The sequence below is a fragment of the Saccopteryx bilineata genome, chromosome 2 (assembly GCF_036850765.1).
Source record: "Saccopteryx bilineata isolate mSacBil1 chromosome 2, mSacBil1_pri_phased_curated, whole genome shotgun sequence".
NCBI lineage: Eukaryota > Metazoa > Chordata > Mammalia > Chiroptera > Emballonuridae > Saccopteryx > Saccopteryx bilineata.
Genome location: NC_089491.1, coordinates 326,743,605 through 326,765,709, shown reverse-complemented (window position 1 = coordinate 326,765,709; position 22,105 = coordinate 326,743,605). Strand labels below are relative to the sequence as shown.

The 22,105-nt window shown below is 42.0% G+C and overlaps 1 protein-coding gene and 1 non-coding gene across 5 annotated transcripts in view; both read left to right on the top strand.

Moving 5' to 3' along the window:
* The first annotated feature begins 4,210 nt into the window (after positions 1-4,210).
* The window catches only part of TSPAN12 (tetraspanin 12), an 82,905-nt gene continuing 65,010 nt past the window's right edge, over positions 4,211-22,105 (top strand). For 2 of the 4 annotated variants that reach the window (XM_066262180.1, XM_066262177.1), the window contains exons 1-4: positions 4,211-4,318; positions 4,569-4,737; positions 5,659-5,824; positions 20,271-20,353. In XM_066262180.1, coding sequence (XP_066118277.1) covers positions 5,729-5,824; positions 20,271-20,353 — 179 coding nt within the window. In that variant the 5' untranslated portion in view covers positions 4,211-4,318; positions 4,569-4,737; positions 5,659-5,728. Of the gene's footprint in view, positions 4,319-4,568; positions 4,738-5,257; positions 5,462-5,658; positions 5,825-20,270; positions 20,354-22,105 lie in introns of those variants that run through there. The other 2 variants (XM_066262179.1, XM_066262178.1) reach the window with 2 other exon arrangements.
* Positions 9,642-9,748, top strand: LOC136327887 (U6 spliceosomal RNA). The gene has a single exon (XR_010729946.1). It is a non-coding gene; the product is annotated as a U6 spliceosomal RNA (small nuclear RNA).

The following is a 22,105-nucleotide window of genomic DNA, read 5'->3' as shown; positions in this document are numbered from 1 at the left end:
ATCAACTTGTGGCACTTTAGTTGTTCATTGATTGCTTCTCTGACATGGCTTGACTGGGGTCAGAGAGCTCCAGACAAGCCAGTGACCCCTTCTTGCTCAAGCTAGCGACCTTTTGGCTCAAGCCAGTGACCATGGGATGATGTTGATTATCCCATGCTCAAGCCTGTGACCATGTGCTCAAGCTGGTAAGACCCTGCTGGGACTTCAGCGTACCAGGCTGACCTTTTATCTACTGCACCACCATTGGTCATAACCTTATTTCTTTATGCACAGAAAAAAATGTTATTCCCACAGAGAAAAATGTAGAGCCCCTGAAATGACAGCTGTGTGGTATCAAGTCTTACCGTACTGCTGTAATTCTAGCGAAACAAGAATTGGAGAGGGAGGGAATAGCACTGCCCTCAACGAGCTGAACTGCTGCAGGTAGGAGGAGGGTTGCTCAACTGTGGACTCCGAAAGGCAGTGGAAGGGTAGAAGGTAAAGGGAGGGGTGGCCAGGCCGAAACAATCAAGACTGCCCAGTCCCGCAATGTCTTATATGTGGTGAGAGTTCCTCTACTGAAATTTTGATTTACATACTCCGCTGATGGTTTATCAGGAATATTATAGCACTGACTACAGCTCTGTTTTCTTCTTAACTTGTAAAATGAGGAGATTAATTTTAATTTATCAACTCACAAGTGTGGGATTTGATCCAGCTAAACCTAAAGGGATCCTTGTGCTAGTTTTCTGGCATCGGAAAGGCGTTAGTTGCAGTGATTTTCAAACTTTAGCTGCAGATTAGGATTAATTTGGGAACTTTGCAAAATTTGGATGTCTAGACCACGTCTGTAGAGACTCTGGTTTAATTGGTGTGGAGTATGGCTTGAATATTAGAATTTTTTCAAAACTTTTACAGTGATTCTAATATACAGCAATTTTGAGAATCACTGAACTAGTATAGTAGTTTGAGAACATGATTCTGGATTTTAGTTTAGAATCTAATTGAACTAGAGGTATAGTGTGGAGTAACTCCTTTAACTTCTATGGTTCCATATCAGTTACTGAAAAGGGGGGTCATATATGCTTCCAAAGCATTCTAAGATTGTATTATTCTAGGGCCCTTAAAAGTTTGTGAATTATGGAAAGGCATTAACTGAGTTCCAGAAACAGAAGAGGATCTCTGTTCAGTGACGGGGAAAGTATTTGCACTCTTTTTGTCAGTTTTGATGGTAGTCACACTCTGACAGAGTGGGGATATTTCTATCTCTTTGAGGAGTATATGGTGCCAACTGCATTCAGGTGGTAGGTTGTCTCAGCAATTCTCTAATTTGAGGAGAAACTGACAGGGGATAAAAGTCTGTTTCTTTGCTTTTCTCCATGTTTCTATGAGATACTTTGCTGCCAGAGTTAGTCATCTAACAAACGACTGACTGGACATTCTTGTTGGTGTTTGAGTGAATGGCTATCTCTGTGCTTATTGGATGCTGCCGTGCATTCAGCTGAGTGACTTACTTACCCAGAATGGACCTGACTCTAACTCAAAACACTGGTTCTCTGGCTATCTTGATTTTGGTTCTACCCAGATGAGTGTATGGCTCATCATCATTTTGGTTATGCAGCAACTGACCCTAGACTGACAATGACAGACACAAAACTCTATTTTTTTTCCCTTATAAAGATGTAAAGAGGACTACCATTTTTAGGTTTTCTCAAAGATGTTGCTTGAAAAATGAAAAGACAACCTATTGAATGATAGAACATATTTATCAATGATACTTGCGATAAGGGGTCAATTTCCAAAATTTATAAAGAGCACAACACCACCACCACCAACAACAACACAATTCAGTTAAAAAAAGGCCAGAGGACCTGAATAGATACTTCTCCAAAGAGGACATACAGATGACCAATAGGCATATGAAAAGATGTTCAACATCACTAATCATCAGAGAAAAACAAATTATAACTTCAGTGAGATAACACCTCACACCTGTTACAATGGTTATCATCAATAAATCAACAAACAAGTGTTGGTAAAGGAGTGGAGGGGAGGGAACCCTTGTGCACTATTGATAGAAATATAGATTGGTGCAGCCACTGTGAAAAACAGTATGAAAGGCCTCAAAAATTAAAACTGGAAGTGTCTTACAACTGAACAATTTCAATTCTGAGTATATATCCAAAGAAACCCAAAACACAAATTGGAAAGAATATACGCACCCCTATGTTCTCTGCAGTATCATTTACAATAGCCAAGATATGGAAGCAAACCAAATGCTCATCAATGAACAAATGGATAAAAAAAAAATGATTACATATGTACAATGGAATATTACTCAGCCATAAAAAAAGAATGAAATCTTACTATTTGTGACAACATTGATGGCCCTAGAGGGTATTGTGCTAAGTGAAATAAGTCAGTGAGAGAAAGACAAATACCATATGATTTCACTTATAAGTGGAATCTAAGAATAAATAAATGAATAAACAAAATAAAAACGACTTATAGATACAAACAACAGCTGATGGTTGCAGAGGGGAGGGGATTAAGGGACTGAGTGAAGAAGGTGATGGAGTCAAGAAGTACACACTGGTAGTTACAAAGCAGTCTCAGAGAGGTAAAGTATAGCAGAAGGAATATAGTCAGCAATATTGCAGTTACTATGTGCAATGCCAGGTAAGTACTGGAAATATATGGGGGAGCACTTTGTGAAGGGTGATTGTCTGACCAGTGTAATGTACACCTGAAACTACTACAAAATAACATTGCATATAAACTATGCTGCTCACAAAAATTAGGGTATATTTTAAAATGAACATGAAGCGATAAAAAAAGCATTTGATTTTATTAAACAAGAACGTCAGAAAAGCAAATGACAAGTGAAAGAAAGCTATTTGATTATGTAAATGAGATGCAAAAGAAACTTCTTTCATTGGTGAAAATGCACTATACAAAAGGCTGAAAGTACTGGAGTATCTGCACATTCACTGATCCCCTATTTTTTGTGAACAGTTTATGATAAAATAAAATGAAATAAAATATAATGAAATAAGCTGCGAAACTGCATTATACAGAGCATTTTCTCAAATCACTGAGATTTTGCTTCCTGGTAATTGTGGTCAGTTTGTCTGAAATAAACTCATAAAAATTCTCTTAAAAACTGTTGCTTTTATTTCATGGATTTCAGATTTGGTAGTATAGATCTATTTGCCACGCAATGTGCACAAAAATAATTATAGAAATGTGAGCTATCATGAGTCATAAACATCAAAATTTGAACTTTATTTTTTTAATTTTATTCATTTTAGAGAGGAGAGAGAAATGGGGAGAGAGAGAGACAGAGGAGAGAGAGAGAGAGAGAGAGAGAGAGAGAGAGAGAGAGAAGGTGGGGAGGAGCTGGAAGCATCAACTCCCATATGTGCCTTGACCAGGCAAGCCAGGGTTTCGAACTGTCGACCTCAGCATTTCCAGGTCGACGCTTTATCCACTGCGCCACCACAGGTCAGGCAACATCAAAATTTTATATGAAGATATTTTCTTTTTAGCAAAATGGGATTTTTAAAAAATTTTTTACTTATTGATTTTTAGCCAGAGAGGAAGGAGTGAAAGACAGTAACATCAGTGCACTCCTGCGTGTGCGCTGACCAGGATCCAACCCGCAACTTCTGCGCTTGGGCCGATGCTCCAACCAACGCAGCTATCTGGCTAAGGGAGTGATTTTTAAGCGTGAAACTTCTTACTTCCAAGGAGACTTATTTATTTATTTTTGGAGGAACAGTCTCCCATTATTATTTTACTACTTCCTGAATCCTTAGTTTAGAAAAAAATTTATTCTTATTACTATATACACATTTTAAGGTAAATCACCTAATTACAATTCACTTTTACTGGGAGAAAATTTTGGAGACTCTGGATTGCTTGTAAAAGAGTTAAAAATAATTTCTTCCTATTCTGGATGCCAGAGGGGACACGTTTACTCTTGTGTTCACGGACATGCTAGTAATGCATTTTGGAAGTAGGAAAAAACTGCTTTTGTTTGTTTTAAATCAGGCAGGGCAACAAAGCAATAAAAAGGATCACAGCGCACCAAGTTAGTGACAAATCACAGGAGGTGGTTCCCTAAAGGTTGTGGAAAACGGGTTTCTCGTTGCAGGAATCGGGTTGGTCCACTCCTTCGCCCCCCTTCTCAAACACAAATATTTTCATATAATAAAAGCCCGTTTCCCTAAGGTTATAACCAGTCTCCCCTCCTCGGGCACCACCATTTTAAAGGATTTTCTGTGCGGACTCCCCCAAAGTCCTTAGGCTTTATCTCTTCCCGGAGGGTCTCGTAGAGGTGAGGTGTCCCTCCAGGAGCTCACGCCGGGTGACGGGACAAGAAACACCCACTAGGATCCGAGCCGGCAGCTGCGGCCTGAGCATGCGCTAAGAGTTAACGCTGCGAGCCCTGGCTGCCGCCGCTGCCTCGTCCGGACTTCGCGAGGACTTGGGAGGGACAGCGGCGCTGGGAGGTGGCTTAGCTGAGACTTTCCAGCAACTGCTGCCCAGGACTCTTTTTTTTTTTTTTTTTTTTTTCTTTTTCCCAGGAGGCGGCGACGGCGGCGGCGCGGGGAGAGGAAGAGAAGGAAGCGTCTCCAGCTTGAAGCAATGCAGCCGTTCGGCTGTGCGGAAGGAGCGCCCCTGCCTCGATGAGCCCCCTTCGTGCGTCCCCGACGGCTCTCGGGCGGGAGCGGGGCTCGGGGCCCGGCGCGGACGGTGAGTGGCCGCGCGCCCCTGTCTTTCCTGCCGGCTGTCCGCCCACCCGCCCGCCCGCCGCGGCTGCCCCGGGAGCGGCGTGCCGAACTACTTAGAGGTCGCCCCGCTCCCGGCCGCCCGAGCTTCCCCTCGCGCCCTGTCGGGGGCGCGCGGACGCGGTGGCGGGCGAGGGACCGCGCTCGGCTTTGTGCTCCGGGGGCGGCTGGGAGCGCGGGGTCGCGGCGGCGGCCGGGCCGGGGGAGGGGACGGGAATGACTAACCCGGTGTCTGCACAGCTGCACCGGCCCTAATTCCCCTGCGCCCCTCCCCGCCCCGCCCCCGGCTAATCCATCATTCCGGGGCCGAAACATCATTTCTCACGTTCTCCCAAAGAAACTCAAGTCGCAGGCGGAATCCCAGCTCGGTGCTGCGCCCCCTTCGTGCGGCGCGTTCACACTGAGAGCTGCGGGACGGGGTGGGGGGTGCGGAGTTGGGGGGCCCGGGAACTAGGTAACTGTCCTGATGACAGGGTCACTCGAACCCGCGCTCTCGCGGGCGGCGCCAGTGTTGTCTCTAGGGGTAGTGAGGCTTAGAGCGGGGCTGTCCCCGGGGAGGGGCGTGGACTGGGGAAGGTTTTAAAGAACGTCTCATCAGAATGCAGAGGACACCTCGGCGAGTCCCCTGAGAACGGAGTTTGCAGTGCGCATTCATTCATCCGGAGAGTCAGCTTTACTCGTCTCAGCAGGTGCTAGCTGAAGCCAGTTTGAAACTTTGGGGATTTAGGTTAAGATTATAACTTTAACAAATGATTTTCGGTGAAGTGGTGTCTCTAATGAACGAGGTTTCGAACCAGACTCCGGACCCAGCCGAGGGCTGGCAGGGAGGGATGGGTAGGGTGCGGAGCTCGTTGGTAAATCCCCTGTGCTTCCCCGTCCCTTTCAGATCGCTGCTGCCTTGCCCCTGGGGGTAGGATGTGGTAAAAGAATGGGGTTTCACCCTTTCGGGGGTCACCATGGCCAGAGAAGATTCCGTCAAGTGCTTGCGCTGCCTACTCTACGCCCTCAACCTGCTCTTTTGGGTATGTCCAACAGTTCCACTGCACCAACAGGTGGGGACGGCTGGCTGGACCGGCTTTCTACAGCCGCCACAGAATGCGCCAAAAGGGCACAGCTAAGCCTTAATTAATGACGGGGTGATCACACCCTCTATTTTTCAGAGAAGTAGATTTTGTCCTTAAAATGTCTTTGATCTAGCTCAAGGTCCATTTGGAAAAAAGGAATCCACCCCTGGATACTGGTGGCAGTAAAATTAGACTTGAAGTTAATCCGGGGATATAAATAAATGCACGTGCTTGTGCTTGTAGATAAGAAAATTGTGACCTACTACTTAGGGAACTGCTTGATTTCTGAAATTTCAGATAACTGTACAAGCCATGAATTGTTTCCCTATGTCATCCTTGTCTATGAATTTTGGTTGTGATAAACAGTCTATGTTTTCGTGGGAATTCATAAGACATCTTCTTAAAAGACTCCGTAGATTTTTCTAGAAGATGCCAATTGGTCTGAAAAGGTGGTTTACATGTTACTAAGTTGGCAAAGTTTTAAGGAATTTTGTGTATGCTTTTGGAAAATCCCATAACCATTTAAGGAAAGCAAATGACATTAAATTTAACAAACACATGGAAATCTTTATGTCCGATGAACCTAGTGACTTTTTATGCTTTGCACCTAGGCATAAATTTTCATTAAATGTTATTAATAATCACATTATTTATAAAACTTCTAAGGAGAAGTTTTATAAAAATTAAAACTGTTGCTTTAGGAAGCTGTCATGCTTAAGCAGGCATTTCTTTGACAATTTTATATTCTATTATTAACATTCAAAATTTTCTGTCAGAAATTATAATGTGTGCTTTTTTAATTTGATTGACTGGCAGGCTTGACTATCCTTTTCTTTTTTTTTTTTTTTTTTTTTTTTTTTTCATTTTTCTGAAGCTGGAAACAGGGAGAGACAGACAGACTCCCGCATGCGCCCGACCGGGATCCACCCGGCACGCCCACCAGGGGCGAAGCTCTGCCCACCAGGGGGCGATGCTCTGCCCATCCTGGGCATGGCCATGTTGCGACCAGAGCCACTCTAGCGCCTGAGGCAGAGGCCACAGAGCCATCCCCAGCGCCCGGGCCATCTTTGCTCCAATGGAGCCTTGGCTGCGGGAGGGGAAGAGAGGGACAGAGAGGAAAGCGCGGCGGAGGGGTGGAGAAGCAAATGGGCGCTTCTCCTGTGTACCCTGGCCGGGAATCGAACCCGAGTCCTCCGCACGCTAGGCCGACGCTCTACCGCTGAGCCAACCGGCCAGGGCCGACTATCCTTTTCTTTGTAAGGCTATTTTGTAGCGGATGACATTTTGAACTACTCCCCATAGATGGCTTCATGTTAAGGTGACAAATTTAGCCTTACTTCAGTGAAGAGTCTGAAATACAGCTAAACTGGCAACTTTTTTCCCCCTCCACATGAAAATGAAAGGGTTGAGTACTTAAATTCACCACTTGAAACTGTGAAATCACTAGTTGAAATTATTGCAGTTTTTAGTTCTAAAAATGTACAGTTTTAAATGGGTCGTTAAATGACCTGCTTAGCTATAAAGCAGTGGTTCTCAAAGCATGCACCAGGGCGCACTGGTGCACCCTAGAATATTTCCAGGTGTGCCCTATGGTATTTCAGTGAAATATGTGCCTGTTGGGGACCAAAAAACCAACAGGGATTTCGGAGTTTAGATTTTTGGGGGACAGAGGTGTGGGGAATTAGCTGTAAACTGACAGTCTGCCCAACCCCTCACCTCACTTGCCTGATTAGGTTGCAAAAGGCTGTTAAGCTGTGGTGCTGGATTGTTTACACTACCCCCCATGTTCCCCGGAAAGACTGAAGGCAAGTTTCTTCTATCCTTTGTTTGGTGTGAAGTTAAGATGATATGTATGGTGGGGGTTTTCTGCACTCAACACAATTAAGAGTAAAAAGAGAGAAATTCTTCAATGTATTGATGAGGAAATGAAAGTTTTCCTTTCAAATATATGCCCAAACATTGAAGAAATCACCAGGATGTATCAGGCTCATGTTTCTCATAAACATGAGAATGAAAAAACTTAACACGTTCGTGCTGGGACCTGCCGAATTTACTAAATCTTACTAAGAATGTATCTCTATATATTAAAAAGATAACTATTTTGTCATCTTTTTATTTTTTAAGCCCTCTTTTTTACAAATTCTAAAAAGCATAACTCAAAAAATGTAACATAAAAATGTTTTTAATATCAGAATAAATTTAATTTTTTCATATTTACTTTGTTTAATTACCATAAAAGCACACTTGGACTTTATGTTTTTTTCTTTAATATTTGACTTAATTATTATAACATATTTCTCAGAAATTTGTATATAATGTGCCTACAATTATTTATAGGATTTTAAATGCAACCTGACTTCAAAACATTTGAGAACCACTGCTATCAGGGATTAAGTTTTTGAACATTTTTTTCCCTTAAAATGTTAATAATTTTCATTCCTTCTTGCTAGTTTTTCCCTTTTCTACTTTATGCTTTTTAATTATAGAATCATCACCCTTTTATAACTAAAAAGGTATTTGAAGATCACCTGGTTGAACTCTCTTAATTTGTGGCTGAGAAAACTAAGTGTAGTTTATTGACTAGGCAAAGGTCAGATAGCCCAAAGATAGTGCAGGAGCAAACCCAGCTTTCCTGACTTTAGACAGTGCCTTTACATGGATGATCACGAGATCCCAATCTTGGAATTACTGGATTTTTTTTGTTGTTGAACAAAGAATAATGTTTTGGAAATTTTCTTAATAATTTATATTACATGGGGGAAAAAGCAAAATCATTTAACAAAAATATTGCTTTTCTGAGTAAAGAAGTTTGCTTGGAAACACCTATTTTTTTTTTTTTCAAAGATCTTGTCTCCAGCTCTGATGGTCTTAGTTTATTTATTTTTTATTTTTTTTATTTTTTTAGGTGGGGAGGCAGAGACAGGCTCTTTTTTATTTTTTATTTTATTTTTTACAGAGACAGTGAGTCAGAAAAAGGGATAGAGAGGGACAGACAGACAGGAACGGAGACAGATGAGAAGCATCAATCATTAGTTTTTCGTTGAGCGTTACAACACCTTAGTTGTTCATTGATTGCTTTCTCATATGTGCCTTGACCGTGGGCCTTCAGCAGGCCATGTAACCCCTTGCTGGGGCCAGTGACCTTGGGTTCAAGTTGGTGGGCTTTTGCTCAAACCAGATGAGCCCGCGCTCAAGCTGGGGACCTTGGGGTCTTGAACCTGGGTCTTCCACATCCCAGTCCGACGCTCTATCCACTGCGCCACCGCCTGGTCAGACGGAAACACCTATTTCTTAAACTCCTCTTTGTGTCCCCATAGACTGTGAAATGTTGCTCTTGTTTTTTTTCCTGAACTTCAGCTTTCTCGTTCTGTGTGTGTTCTGATCATTCCGATTGCTGCCCCTTCTACATCCCTCTTCTTCTCTCAACATCACCTTCTCTCCAACAAAATAATCCATGTGGACAGGCTAGTGTGGGTCCTTTTGCATTTTTCTTTATTTCATATGAACATGTTTACTCTGACCTGTCCAAATGTTCCCATTTGTGTTCAGATGTACATACTCGATATTTGTTTATTGAATTGTTTATTTTTATTTGGGTTAGATTAGCTGTCAGAAGATATATATAACAACAGCAGCAAGATAACTTTTATTTAAGTTCTAATGTTTACTAGGCACATTTATACCTCAGTTTTTTAGTCTGTAAAATGGGAATGATAATTTCTATTTTTTAGAGTTGTTATGAGGATTAGAGTTAATATGTATATGTAAAGTGCTTGAACAGTGGCATTTAAATACAATCTATGTAGTGCTTGCTTCTGCAGCACGTATACTAAAATTGGAATGATACAGAGAAGATTAGCATGGCCCCTGCGCAAGGATGACATGCAAATATGCGAAGTGTTCCATATTAAAAACAACAACAACAATCTATGTAGCAATAGTAGTAATATATACTTATAGGAGTATACTTACAGATACTTATAGGAGATCATTATTAATAATGAGGTGATTATTAATCATTATTAATAATCAGGAGTCCTCTGATTGCCAAGGTAATGTTGGTAATTGTTATTGTTGTGATGAATACCGCTGCTAGTGTTACCACTGTTACATTCCTTTGACTCTGTGATGCTGTCCTGGGAATCTGGCCCCTAGAAATAAGAGCACCACTACACCCCATTATATGTACACACGTATTTGTTGTCATCATGTTGGTGTTATGGCACTTATTAGAAAGGTTTAAAGCAGAGATTTTCAACCTTTTTTCATCTCATGGCACACATAAACTAATTACTCAAATTCTGTGGCACACCAAAATATCTATTTTATGCCAATCTGACAAAAAAAGAGGTATAAGTTTGATTCTTTCACACCAGACTGCTGTTGTTGTGTTGGCTGTTGTCTTTTATAAAATTTTTTTTTACACTATAAGGGGAAAGAAGTCAGTGCCCCTGACTAAATAATCAGGTTTTGTATGCTTTTAGTTTTGTTTTATTTTAAGTGAGAGGAAGGGAGATAGATAGACTCTTGCATGCGCCCCGACCGGGATCCACTCATCAACCCCCACCTGGGACCAATGTCGAATCAACCAAACTGTTTTTTAGCATCTGAGACTGATGCTTGGAGCAATCAAACCACGGCTGTGGGGGGGGGGGGGGGAGAGAGAAGGAGTAGAAGAAGGCCAGAGAAGCAGATGGTCGCTTCTCATGTGTACCCTGACTGGGGATCGAACCTGGGGTGTCTGTACGCTGGGCTGACACTATCCACTGAGCAAACCAGCCAGGGCCCAGGTATTGCATGTTTTAAAAATTCTTGTAGCACACCTGAATAAAATCACTGATATAAAGTGTTGTCTCACTGTTACTTTATTTTTTACTTCTTCCACTACCAGTGAGCATAGCATCATCATCATACATCATTTCATAATTCATATTTATTAAATATTTGATATTTAAATTTAAGTTTGTGCTATTTGTTGATTTCATTTATGCTAGCTGTTACTGCATAAGAATTTGCTTTAGTATTGAATAGAATTTTTATCAAGAATTTTATGCATTCTCTTATAGTCTTATGTTCTTTTTTTTTTTTTTTTTTTCTTCCCTGTATTCCTCTGAAGCTGGAAATGGGGAGAGACAGCCAGACAGACTCCCACATGTGCCCGACCGGGATCCACCCGGCACGCCCACCAGGGGGCTATGCTCTGCCCCTCCGGGGCGTCGCTCTGCGGCGACCAGAGCCACTCTAGCGCCTGGGGCAGAGGCCAAGGAGCCATCCCCAGCGCCCGGGCCAACCCCGCTCCAATGGAGCCTCGGCTGCGGGAGGGGAAGAGAGAGACAGAGAGGAAGGGGGAGGTGGAGAAGCAAATGGGCGCTTCTCCTGTGTGCCCTGGCCGGGAATCGAACCCGGGTCCCCTGCACGCCAGGCCGACGCTCCACCGCTGAGCCAACCGGCCAGGGCCTAGTCTTCTGTTCTTTTAAAGTGGTAGTTTTTAACCTTTTTACACTTGGGGATGGGTGAAAATAGGAAAATTATTTTGGAAACTGCTAAGGCAGAAATCACCATGAGCATAAGCAAATTCCACCAAGATCTTAGGTCTATACTCTTCATAACATCAGGGTGGTTAACTCTTTCCTCCACCGGCACCAGTCTGCTGATGGATGGTTGAAAAACACAGTTCTAAAGCACTTGTCTTGGTTAAAATTTCTTTTTCCATTATGACTTTAAGATTGTTGTATACAATTAAAATATTTATGGGAGTTTTGTTCAAATTGTGTGAAGTGTATGTGCTAGCTTTGGGGAAACTGGCATTATTCTCTCAATGTTAAAGCAATGTTTGCTGACCCATTATTTCCTTCCACTCCTGAATCAGAAGCTGTTTTCTGCCTTCTGCCGGACACGTGCCTGGCCATCCTTATACTCTTCTTTAATCTAATTCTCCTAACAGCTCTGGAAGAGCTGTAGTTTGTGTGTGTTTGTTTTCACCCAAAGGGAATTACTCAGAGAAGCCCAGTAACTTGCTAGTAAGTAACAGAACAGGGATACAAACCCATTTTCTTTTTTTTCCTCCAGGTGTGGGCAAAGTTGCACTTCTGTCTTTGCAGCAAAGAAGTAAAATCCTCAGTAGAAAGGAATTAGCTGTCCACTGTTCACTGCAAGTCCTCTAGCAGTGCTTCTCACCCCCCACCCCCCTGTGTGGACAAGTCACCCTGGACTCGGATGTGTTAAGATGCAGGTGCTGACTCAGTATGTGTGGGGTTGGGCCCCAGAGCCTGAATTTCCCAAAAGCTCCTCTGGGGTGCTGATGCCGCTGATCTGAGTGCCACATCTGGAGGAGCTAGGCTTTTGTCTTTGCTTTTTGTTCTCATTAGAATTAGAAGCAGAACCAACCCGTGTGCCCTAGGAATCCCACTCTTTAAACCAGACTTCACATCCTGGGTATGGACTGGGGCTGGGCGATTGTTCCTGCCTCTAGTTTTTGCAAAATTGAGAAAACTATCTTTATTTTCTCGGAGATCAACAGCTGTGGTCTTTGACTCTTCGTTCTATTTTAAATAGACTTTTCCTGACTTATGTCTGCTACACCAGTACCCTCTCCCCTTCTCTACCCCACAGGGATATTAGAGAAAAAATAAATACATCTAAATCGGGAAAACACTGAGACCCCATTCAATTTTGTGTTGCTGTTACTGAGTTAATTTTTTTTTTTTTTTTAGTAAAAATGTCTGTCTTGAATATTAATGTTTGAGGTAGGAGGCATAGACATGTCTTCGAGGAAGTGATGCATACAGTTCAGAACCACAGGCACAAATGTTCTCCTCCTGGTCCTGTGTCCGGGCTCCTCTACTTGCCATCTGCTCAGTGGCTTTTCTTATTAGAAGAAGTGTGATTCCTGAACCGCTCTACTGGGTTTGACAGACAGACGCTGGCCCTTCTAGGTTTGTTATAGTGTGTGGTGTGTTTGTAGGGACGTGTTGCACATGAACAAACTGCCCCTGGAAGTCTTTTTTTTCTTTCATTTTTCCGAAGCTGGAAACGGGGAGGCAGTCAGACAGACTCCTGCATGCACTTGACCGGGAGCCACCGGCATGCCCACCAGGGGGCGATGCTCTGCCCATCTGGGGTGTTGCTCTGTTGTGACCAGAGCCATTCTAGCGCCTGAGGCAGAGGCCATGGAGCCATCCTCAGCGCCCGGGCCAACTTTGCTCCAATGGAGCCTCGGCTGTGGGAAGGGAAGAGAGAGAAAGAGAGGAAGGAGAGGGGGAGGGGTGGAAAGCAGATGGGCGCTTCTCCTGTGTGCCCTGGCTGGGAATCGAACCTGGGATTCCTGTATACCAGGCTGATGCTCTACCACTGAGCCAACCGGCCAGGGCCTTGGAAATCTTTTGAGACTGTGATTCACATTCTGGCCAAGATGGAGCAAGGAACAGGGTTATCTTTAAACTTATCACAATATTACTATTTAGATGGCATTTTATTTCAATAAATGAAAGCTCCCGTCCATTTTAAAGACTACTTCTGTGGATTTATGATATGGGGCTGATGATAATTTTCTGCTATTACTAATCTGGATAAATATGGTTCTCTTAGAAAATCCAGAAACTGGTGAACACTTAACATTCATAAAATATGTTTATAATTTTCTTTCTTTTTTTGTGACAGAGACAGAGAGAGGGACAGATAAGGACAGACAGACAGGAAGGGAGAGAGATGAAAAGCATCAATTCTTCATTGCAGCACCTTACTTTCTCATTGATTGCTTTCTCATATGTACCTTGGTTGGGTGGGGGCTACAGCAGACCGAATGACCCTTTTCCCAAGCCAGAGACCTTGGGCCCAAGCTGGTGAGCCTTGCTCAAACCATATGAGCCTGTGCTCAGCTGGCAACCTCGGGGTCTTGAACCTGGGTCCTCTGCGTCCCAGTTCGACGCTTTATCCACTGTTCCACCACCTAATCAGGCTGTTTATTATTTTCTAAAAGTATATCACATTTGTAGTTTTAAGCTCTCATTAGTAGATAAGAACTGTTGTTTTTTCAGTTACCATTACTAAAGATAGAAGCAAGCGAGGGGAACTATTCTGATGAAAAATGAAAAGAAACAGAAAAGAAAGCCTAGAAAGTAGACAGGAAATCTAGTTCTCCTTTTCTGGAATATAAAAAAGTAGAAGAAACAAACAGAAACAATGTTCTGTTTCTTTTTCACAGCCATCTGTAGCAAGCCTCGGGTGTGTGACTCATGCAGACCCCCAAAGGCCTTCTTGGCGAGGGGGGGTTTGCAGTCCCATAGCTTTTATATAGTCTCATTTAAGTGCTACTTTTTAAATTGATGTCCCCCAGCTTGACACTATGACAGGCTTCCAGTTTTCTTTAACTCTTCCTAAGGACTAGTTAATGTTAGTACTTTTTAAAAATAAACTTTAAATAAACTTTAGTCTCAGGGGTAGTCCTGATATATTTTTTTATAGGGTGGGTCAGCAGGGCAAAGATGGGCAAACTGCATGCTGCTTACGGAGTGCCTTTTGAGAAGCCGAGGGAGGACTCTTGGGAACACATCTCCCTGCAGACTAGTGCAGTGGCCCTTCCCTCATTTGTCCCCTCTGAGAAGACTCACAAAGCCGGGCTGTTGGGGGAGTAAGTTGGAGTTTATTTTCACTGGTCTGCACAGAAACTCAATGCAGAGTGAGGCCTTATCCTTCTTTTCCCTGCAGTTCCTGTAGGGTGACCACCAGATCACTTGTCAGGGAACCAGGACAATTTTGAGAGCGAAGAGAAGAGGGTGTTGCTACTAATAATTATGTCGGCAACAGAGATTTCCAGTGTGGTCAGAGCAGGATGTGTGGTCACCCTGTCTACAGGGCAGCATGAAGATCTATACAAATCGTTAGTCGGAGCTGCTCCAGGGTGCTATTGATTTATTCAGCTCTAATTAATAGATGTTGATGCTGAAATGATCCCCACAGGTAATCTCTGGAGCTCGTTTCAGCCATCGTTTACAAGTGCCTGTTTTCCGCAGCACTCAGAAAGCATTACCTGTTTGCCCTTCCCGCTGCCCATCCTCTGGTAGAAGGGAAGCGGTTAGGTGCCCACCAACTAAAACACAGAGGGGCACAGGCTTGAGGCAGGCAGGTTACTGGGAAGTACTGGCATGGGGTGCCAGCCTCCAAGTAATCAAGAATTGACTTACCTTTACGTTTCAATAAAGCACAATTTGATTTTTTTAAGAAAACAAGGGAATTTAAAATGCACCCAGATCATTTTCTCCATTTCTAAGATAAGCAAACAGAAATTTGGAACGCTTGTATTGCTTCTCTGTGGAGGTAGGACTGTAACTAAGTCCCATGGCTCTCTCTCTCTCTATTGCGTTTTGTTCTTTGCTGACAATCTGACATAAAAAAAAAAGTTCTAATAGGTGGTTTCAGATGTCCATTAGCCTTGAACAGAAGTGATTGGTGTCACTGTCACCTTATATGAGACTATATATTCTGTATGGCAGACAGTAAAAATGTTTTTTGACTGTGACTTTGCTGTTTGGTGGACATTGGAGATATACATTTCATAATAAGCTTAGGGAATGTGAATATATGTAAAATTCAGATTTAGAAAACAACTCAATTTAACACTTGTTTCTACAGAATTAGATTCAAGCAGAACCAGAATATATCTCCTACACAGAAATTTTCATACTTATATCTATTTGGTGAGACCTGACATTTTCTAAATGTTTTGCAAGACAGAATGTGGCAAATGTCTTGCCAAGTAGTATAGTAAATATATCTCTCTAAGTAATATTTGTGTTATTTGCTAAATATTTCCTTGACCTATAAATAAAATTTTACAATATAGGAGAAAATGCAAGGAGCTATAAACCTAGTTATATATGATAACTATAATGTTCCTAATAATTTAATCATTGTGAATGAGAGTTGAAAATTTTATTTTATTTTCATTTGGAAAATTAATAGTAAATACCATGATTAGTAAGGAGTCCTGAATTACTTGCATAGTTTGTTCTTCTAGATCTAATACATCAGGATTAGTCATCAAGGTGACCTTGTCTCGTTTGAGCTTAGTTACTTGCCAAAGCTTACACTGTGTTTGTTGTTACTATTATTATTTTCTCAACCTTAGTGAATAAAATCACTCTTTGAGAGCGAAACTGTTCTCAGACATTTAATGGGTATGGACATAATGTCATAATAAAAAGTAGTTTATTCTCAGAGTTGCTTGTTTACTATAAGATAAGGCTTTGGGTTGATACCATTTATTTTGACTAATGTTCTGTACACAGCAACAGTGCTTGCATAACTGCTGTGAAAAATACGTTAGGGCCAAGTAGGGCACAAAGTTTGGAGTTTAAAGGATTTTGAGGACACTGAAACCAGCTTCTGACCCAATATATAAATCATTGATCTCGTAATTCAGCAAGCATCTCTCTGCTGGCAAACTTCCCATTGATAGCAAGCTTCATTTTTCTTAAAGCATCTCCTAACTTTGCTAAAACTTTCTAATAGTTAACTCATCCAGCAAGTTGAAATCATCTCCCTTTACTTTTTTCTCATTCATTCCTTTATTCATCTAATCTCTATTAGGTCTCACTGTGTGGCCTGGTACTCTTTGATGGGGCAGTATGCAGTGGGCTGGGTCCTCTAGAGAAGGAGGCAGGTGGGTAAAGATAGGAAACAGTAGATAACTGCTGTGTGAAGTCTGTATACCAGCCCTGACTGGGGAAGGAGGGAGGAGGGAGAACAGAACATCTTCGCCTTCTAGCTGATATTAGAGCTGGTCTTTCAGCATAAGGTTGCTTTGTCCGTGGGGCTGGCAGGGACAGGACAAGGTAGCATTTCAGGCAGAAGGAACTGCCTGGGCAAGACATGGAGACTGTAGGAGATGTGTGTGGTGCACGTTGGACACGTGCAAGCAGGTTTTTTGTCATTAAGTACAGAATGGATGAAAGGAGCTGGCAGGGAACAGGTTGAAGAGGTAAGTCAAAGGGTGACTGCAGAGGGCCTGTGTGCCCTGCTAGCGATTGAACTTCATTCTCTAGGAGAGAGTTGGGAGAGTGGAAATGAGAGTTGGGGAAGAACCACAAGGGGGCAGTGTTCAGACTTTCCAAGCAGAAGAACTTGATCTTTGTTTTGTAAGGCTACCAGAAGGGTGATTTTGAGGTGCAGTCTATGAGCTGGAGAGTTCTATTATAAGATGACTGTAATTGCCTGGCAAGAGACTGAGGGCCTGAACTAGCCAGGAATGGCAGGAAAGGGGGAGGGATCCACCAGACATGCTGCAGGGAAAATCTGTAGGACTTGAAAGCAATTAGTTGTAGGATTGAGAAAGAGAGAGAAGGTCAGGCTTCCTGCCAAGTGGCCAGTTTATGTGATTGAAGCATTGATGACACCATTTCCTGAGATGGGAAGAATGGTAGGAAGGACACATTGGTTTCCAAAGGAATGAACATAAGTTCAGTTTCAAGGATATGGGAATTGAGAATGGCCCTAGAGGGCCAATATGTAGTTATGTTATTCTGCTTCTGCTCTTAGCCATCTTGTAGACCTCCAACTACATGAAGATTTGGTTTCTGGAGTGATTTTGCAATTGACTTGTCTCTTAAGCTGACTGAGGAAGATGAAGAGAAGGCCCTGAGGTCAAAAGTGACTTGAGATAATAACAGTTAATATATGTAAGAATCCTACTCTGTTTATCATCATATAAATCCTCCTATAAAGTTAGACTCATTGTTATACCATTTTTATATGAGGAAAGTGAGGCTTAGGAAAGATTAAATGATGATCCAAAGTTGTATAGCTAAAAAGGAGCAGAGTTGGAATTCAAACCAAGGCTTTCTTTTTTTTTTTAACTCAATGGCTTTGTCCTTATGGTCAAAGTCATATGCCTTAAAATGAAGCCTAGAACTTTGTGATCTGGCTCCTGTTCTTGTACCATGTGCCAGTCTCCCTTCTTTAATCTCATTCACGATGCCTTCCACCCTGGGACCTTCACTGTTCTTTCTCACTGGAATGTTCTTTTTAACTTTCCTCTTCCTAATGAACCTGATAATTATCCTTCAGATCTCAGCTCTTTCAGAGAAGTCCCTATGGCCCCATGAACTGGACTAGGTCAATCACCCCAAAAGGAGTTCTTACAGCAACTTGTATTATTCCTTCCCCAGTACTTATTATAATTTATAGTTAATGCAGTAATATCTCTGATGAGTTGATTATGTGTGTGAGTTCTTGAGTCAGTAAATTTCACCATAGAATAAATTGGTGTCTGTTATTGCCCATGAGTGCGTCTCCATCACATTGTACAGTGCCGGGCAAAGAGCAAGCAGCTCCTCAATACCTATATTCTGGATGGAAGAATGACTTCAAAATCCATGTGCTTAGCCACTCTATCATCCTAGAAATATTTGGGACTATGCCATTTATAATAAATACATTTTTTGTTATAAATGGAAAGACTGTATATAATGATAACCACTGACAATGTATTACACAAAATGAAGACTCTAGTAATTTTTTGATATTTCAGAGCTGTGATCTTGAAAATTGGCTAAACAGCCTTTAAAAAATGAGAGGATGGAAAAACCAAGGTCAGTTATTACTTTGAAGAATGATAAAGAGAGGAGAGAATTATTTATAACTGCAAGAGAATGAGGTATTTAAATAAAAGAGTACATTCATTGACTTTCTTGTCACTATGAAACTTAAAGGTGTTTAAAGGCCCATGTATATCCAGGTAGAGAGAGAAGACATAGCCTCAGATTTAAGTAAGTGGCCCATGGTCCCCTGCTAGCCCTGTGTGTTTCAATACATTTATTATCTACATGTAGTAAGGCCAACATATCAGGAGATGACCGACATTGAAAAGATAGTTTATTATACTCACAGATCCTAAGAGAGTACCGTCTCATCACAGTGGGCCAAGAGGGGCCAACTGAGATCCGTCACAAGGCAGAGAGGTGGTGGGACCAGGCAGGTACTTTTATTGTGGCTTCTTTGAGAAGGAATAGGCAAGGCAGAGTAAATAGGTTTTGGATTGGCTAGTTCAAATAGTTTCAGCAGCTTCCAGAGTATAGGGACTGTCTCTGGTTGTTTGACACTGAACTTTGGAGTGATTAGGGCAGGTGTAGGTGGTCAGGAGTGAGAGAACTCAGTTAAGGAGATGGTTGAGGGTATGTGTTCTGGGTCGGTTGGTTTGTATTTGAAAATGAAAGGCTCATTCTTGGAGAAGGACTTCTCCCAAGTGCAAGAGGAGGAAGGGAGGAGGTGGCCAAGGCAAAGTAACTCAGGTGTATTACTGGTTTGTCTAGTCCAGAGTGTGCCCAGCATAAGCATATAGAACAGATGTTAAAGCATCAAATGTACAGAAGTTAGACTCATAGTTAATACACTGTGGCCGACCCACTGGGTATCTTTTATTAGGTTTGCAGTCTGTTCTTCATTCCCAACAGAAATGAGGATAGTGATAACTGGCCTGACTCTCTGAACTGTGGTCCCAGGGCTCCTAACCTGTACTCCCCCGAACCCCCATTCACCAGTGACTATAGTTCAGACATTCAGTCTGATGTGCAGGTGCCACTCTCAACAATTGGTCCCGGGTAGATCTGGGCTCAGTAAACTTTTTTAGAGCCCTAGATGATTTTGATGTACAGACAGTATTCAGAACCACTAACCTAATAACTTCGACAGCCATTGAGGATCTTGACCTAGAAATTCATTATTCAGAAAGGGTTGTTCAATAGGGATATTTTATCATGCTTTCTTCACATAGGAGCAGAAGTTCATCTATACAATTGTTCATTAAGTCTTTGGTTCTTCTGTTGTTATAGTAAGGGTAGGCTAAATACTGGATCTTATCAGTTCCCTGAATAATGAGTATTGAGCATTCTACAGAGGTGACCAGTGAATATTAAGTGTGATTATGAATTCATAGATTCTTAGCATATTTGATGTTTCAACCCCCTGTGTTCATTATTATCATTGCTATTATTTTGATGCTCACATTATTCAAACTTCAGCTAATGAAAGCTCTCCTAAGTTAGCTCCTGGGACTTTTTGTGACAATATCAGTAATATTCGATTGCTTCCTTGCTTTTACATATGGCATATTTTAGGCTCATCTTGTACACTTGATAAGTTAGTTATTCTGTGGCCTCTTCATCTTGTGCAGTTTCTGCCTGGACCTGGAATCAGTCATTGAATAGTTTAGCTATGCGTCTCCTGGTCAGTGACATTCTATTTAGTGTCTGCATCATGATTACAACATGAGATGGCAGATATTTAAAGTAAAAGTAAATTTCAACAGGTAGTTGATAGTAATTAGGAAAAAGCATAATGATTATGTAATGAAATCCTTACTATTATTTTTTTTACTGTTAATCTGGTAGAGAGTGTTGCATAAATTCGTGGTAACCAATTTGTATTTTTTCTTTTCCAGTTAATGTCCATCAGTGTGTTGGCAGTTTCCGCTTGGATGAGGGACTACCTAAATAATGTTCTGACTCTGACTGCGGAAACAAGGTAGGCTTCCCAAGTAATGATTGATTTCTTCCCTCAGCTTTCCTCCAGTGCTAGTTTCTAGGTAACTTTGCCCTCGGCTGTTTAGAAGACATTCTTCTCCAGTTCAGTTGGAAAGTTTTTCCTGCCCCTGGTGACCTTTGTTATAGCTGCTTGCATTTTGTAGCCTTCTCATTAAGTTGTGCCACCATCCTTAGAGAACATTCCTGTCCTCCGGACAGGGTGTCAGCTATGTCATATTTGCATATAAAGGACAGTGGAGCTACTTTTCTCTATTTGAATCACTGCCGACCTTGCTACTTTCATACTCCTGAGCTAATGAAAACCAAACCCAGCAATGCCATTTTCTGTTAAAATTTCAAAGGTTTGGTCCACTAACCTCGGAAAGAGCATATTACTCAACTTCTCCTAGCCTGATTTTTTTCATCGCTGAATGGAGAATGCAATATATTCCACTTTGCAATGTCCTCCGGATTAATGGAGATATATTCTGTAAAGACTTTAACACTGTGTAGTGCAGTAAGGGTGATTTTTGTTATTCTCACGACTCTTTGTATAATGGTGGTAGTTAATGATTTTTTTCCCTTGTTTTCTAGCAAAAAATCATCTCTTCCCTTCCTTTTTCTTTTAATGTGAACCAACTTGCCTTTGCCATTTGGGATAGAGGAGCTATTGGGGAGAAGGTGCTATGAACAGAACTGAGGGTCAAGGACGAAGAGGAGGGGATTCCTCTCAGCTAGGAAATAGTGAAGAGTCCGAAGGGTCTGTGTGGTTTCCTCGGCCTAAGGCTTCAGAGCCAATAGTAGATTGACTTCTTATTAAACAATCTACTATTAGCCAATAGTAGATTGACTTCTATCTTGTATTTTAAATGAGTTGAGGTTAGAATGTACCACTTGTATAAAAACCTAAACAGAACAAAACAAATATAAAATAAGCAAGCACAGCCTGACCTGTGGTGGCGCAGTGGATAAAGCGTCGACCTGGAAATGCTGAGGTCGCCGGTTCAAAACCCTGGGCTTGCCTGGTCAAGGCACATATGGGAGTTGATGCTTCCTGCTCCTCCCCCTTCTCTCTCTCTGTCTCTCTCTTCTCTCCCTCTCTCTCTCCTTTCTAAAATGAATAAATAAATAAAATAAATAAATAAATAAAATTAAAAAAAAAATAAGCAAGCACATTAGTGATAGCACAGTGGTTTTGAAACCAACAGTACAGCTCTGGCTGGGTGGGTCAGTGGATAGAGTGCCATCCTGGCACACTGAGATAACAGGTTCGATCCCCGGTCAGGGCACATAGGAGAAGCCATCAATGAGTACAAAACTAAAGGGAACAAGAAAGCAGAACAATGAGTTGATGCTTTTCTCTCTCTCTCTCTCTGTCTGTCTGTCTTAAATCAATAAAAAACTTTTTAAAAAAATTCTCTAAAAAAAGAAAATAGCAATATAGCCGTTAGCTTTGGAGGCATGATGATTTTAAGATTAATAAAGCAGCCTGACTAGGCAGTAACACAGTGGATGGAGTGTTGGACTGAGTCACAGAGGACCCAGATTCCAAACCCCAAGGTCTCCAGCTTGAGCGCAGGCTTGTCTGGTTTGAGCAAGGCTCACCAGCTTGAGCCCAAGGTCACTGGCTTGAGCAAGGGGTCACTCAGTCTGCTGTAGCCCCTCGGTCAAGGCACATATGAGAAAGCAATCAATGAACAGCTAAGATGCTGTAACAAAGAATCGATGCTTCTTATCTCTCTCCCTTCCTGTC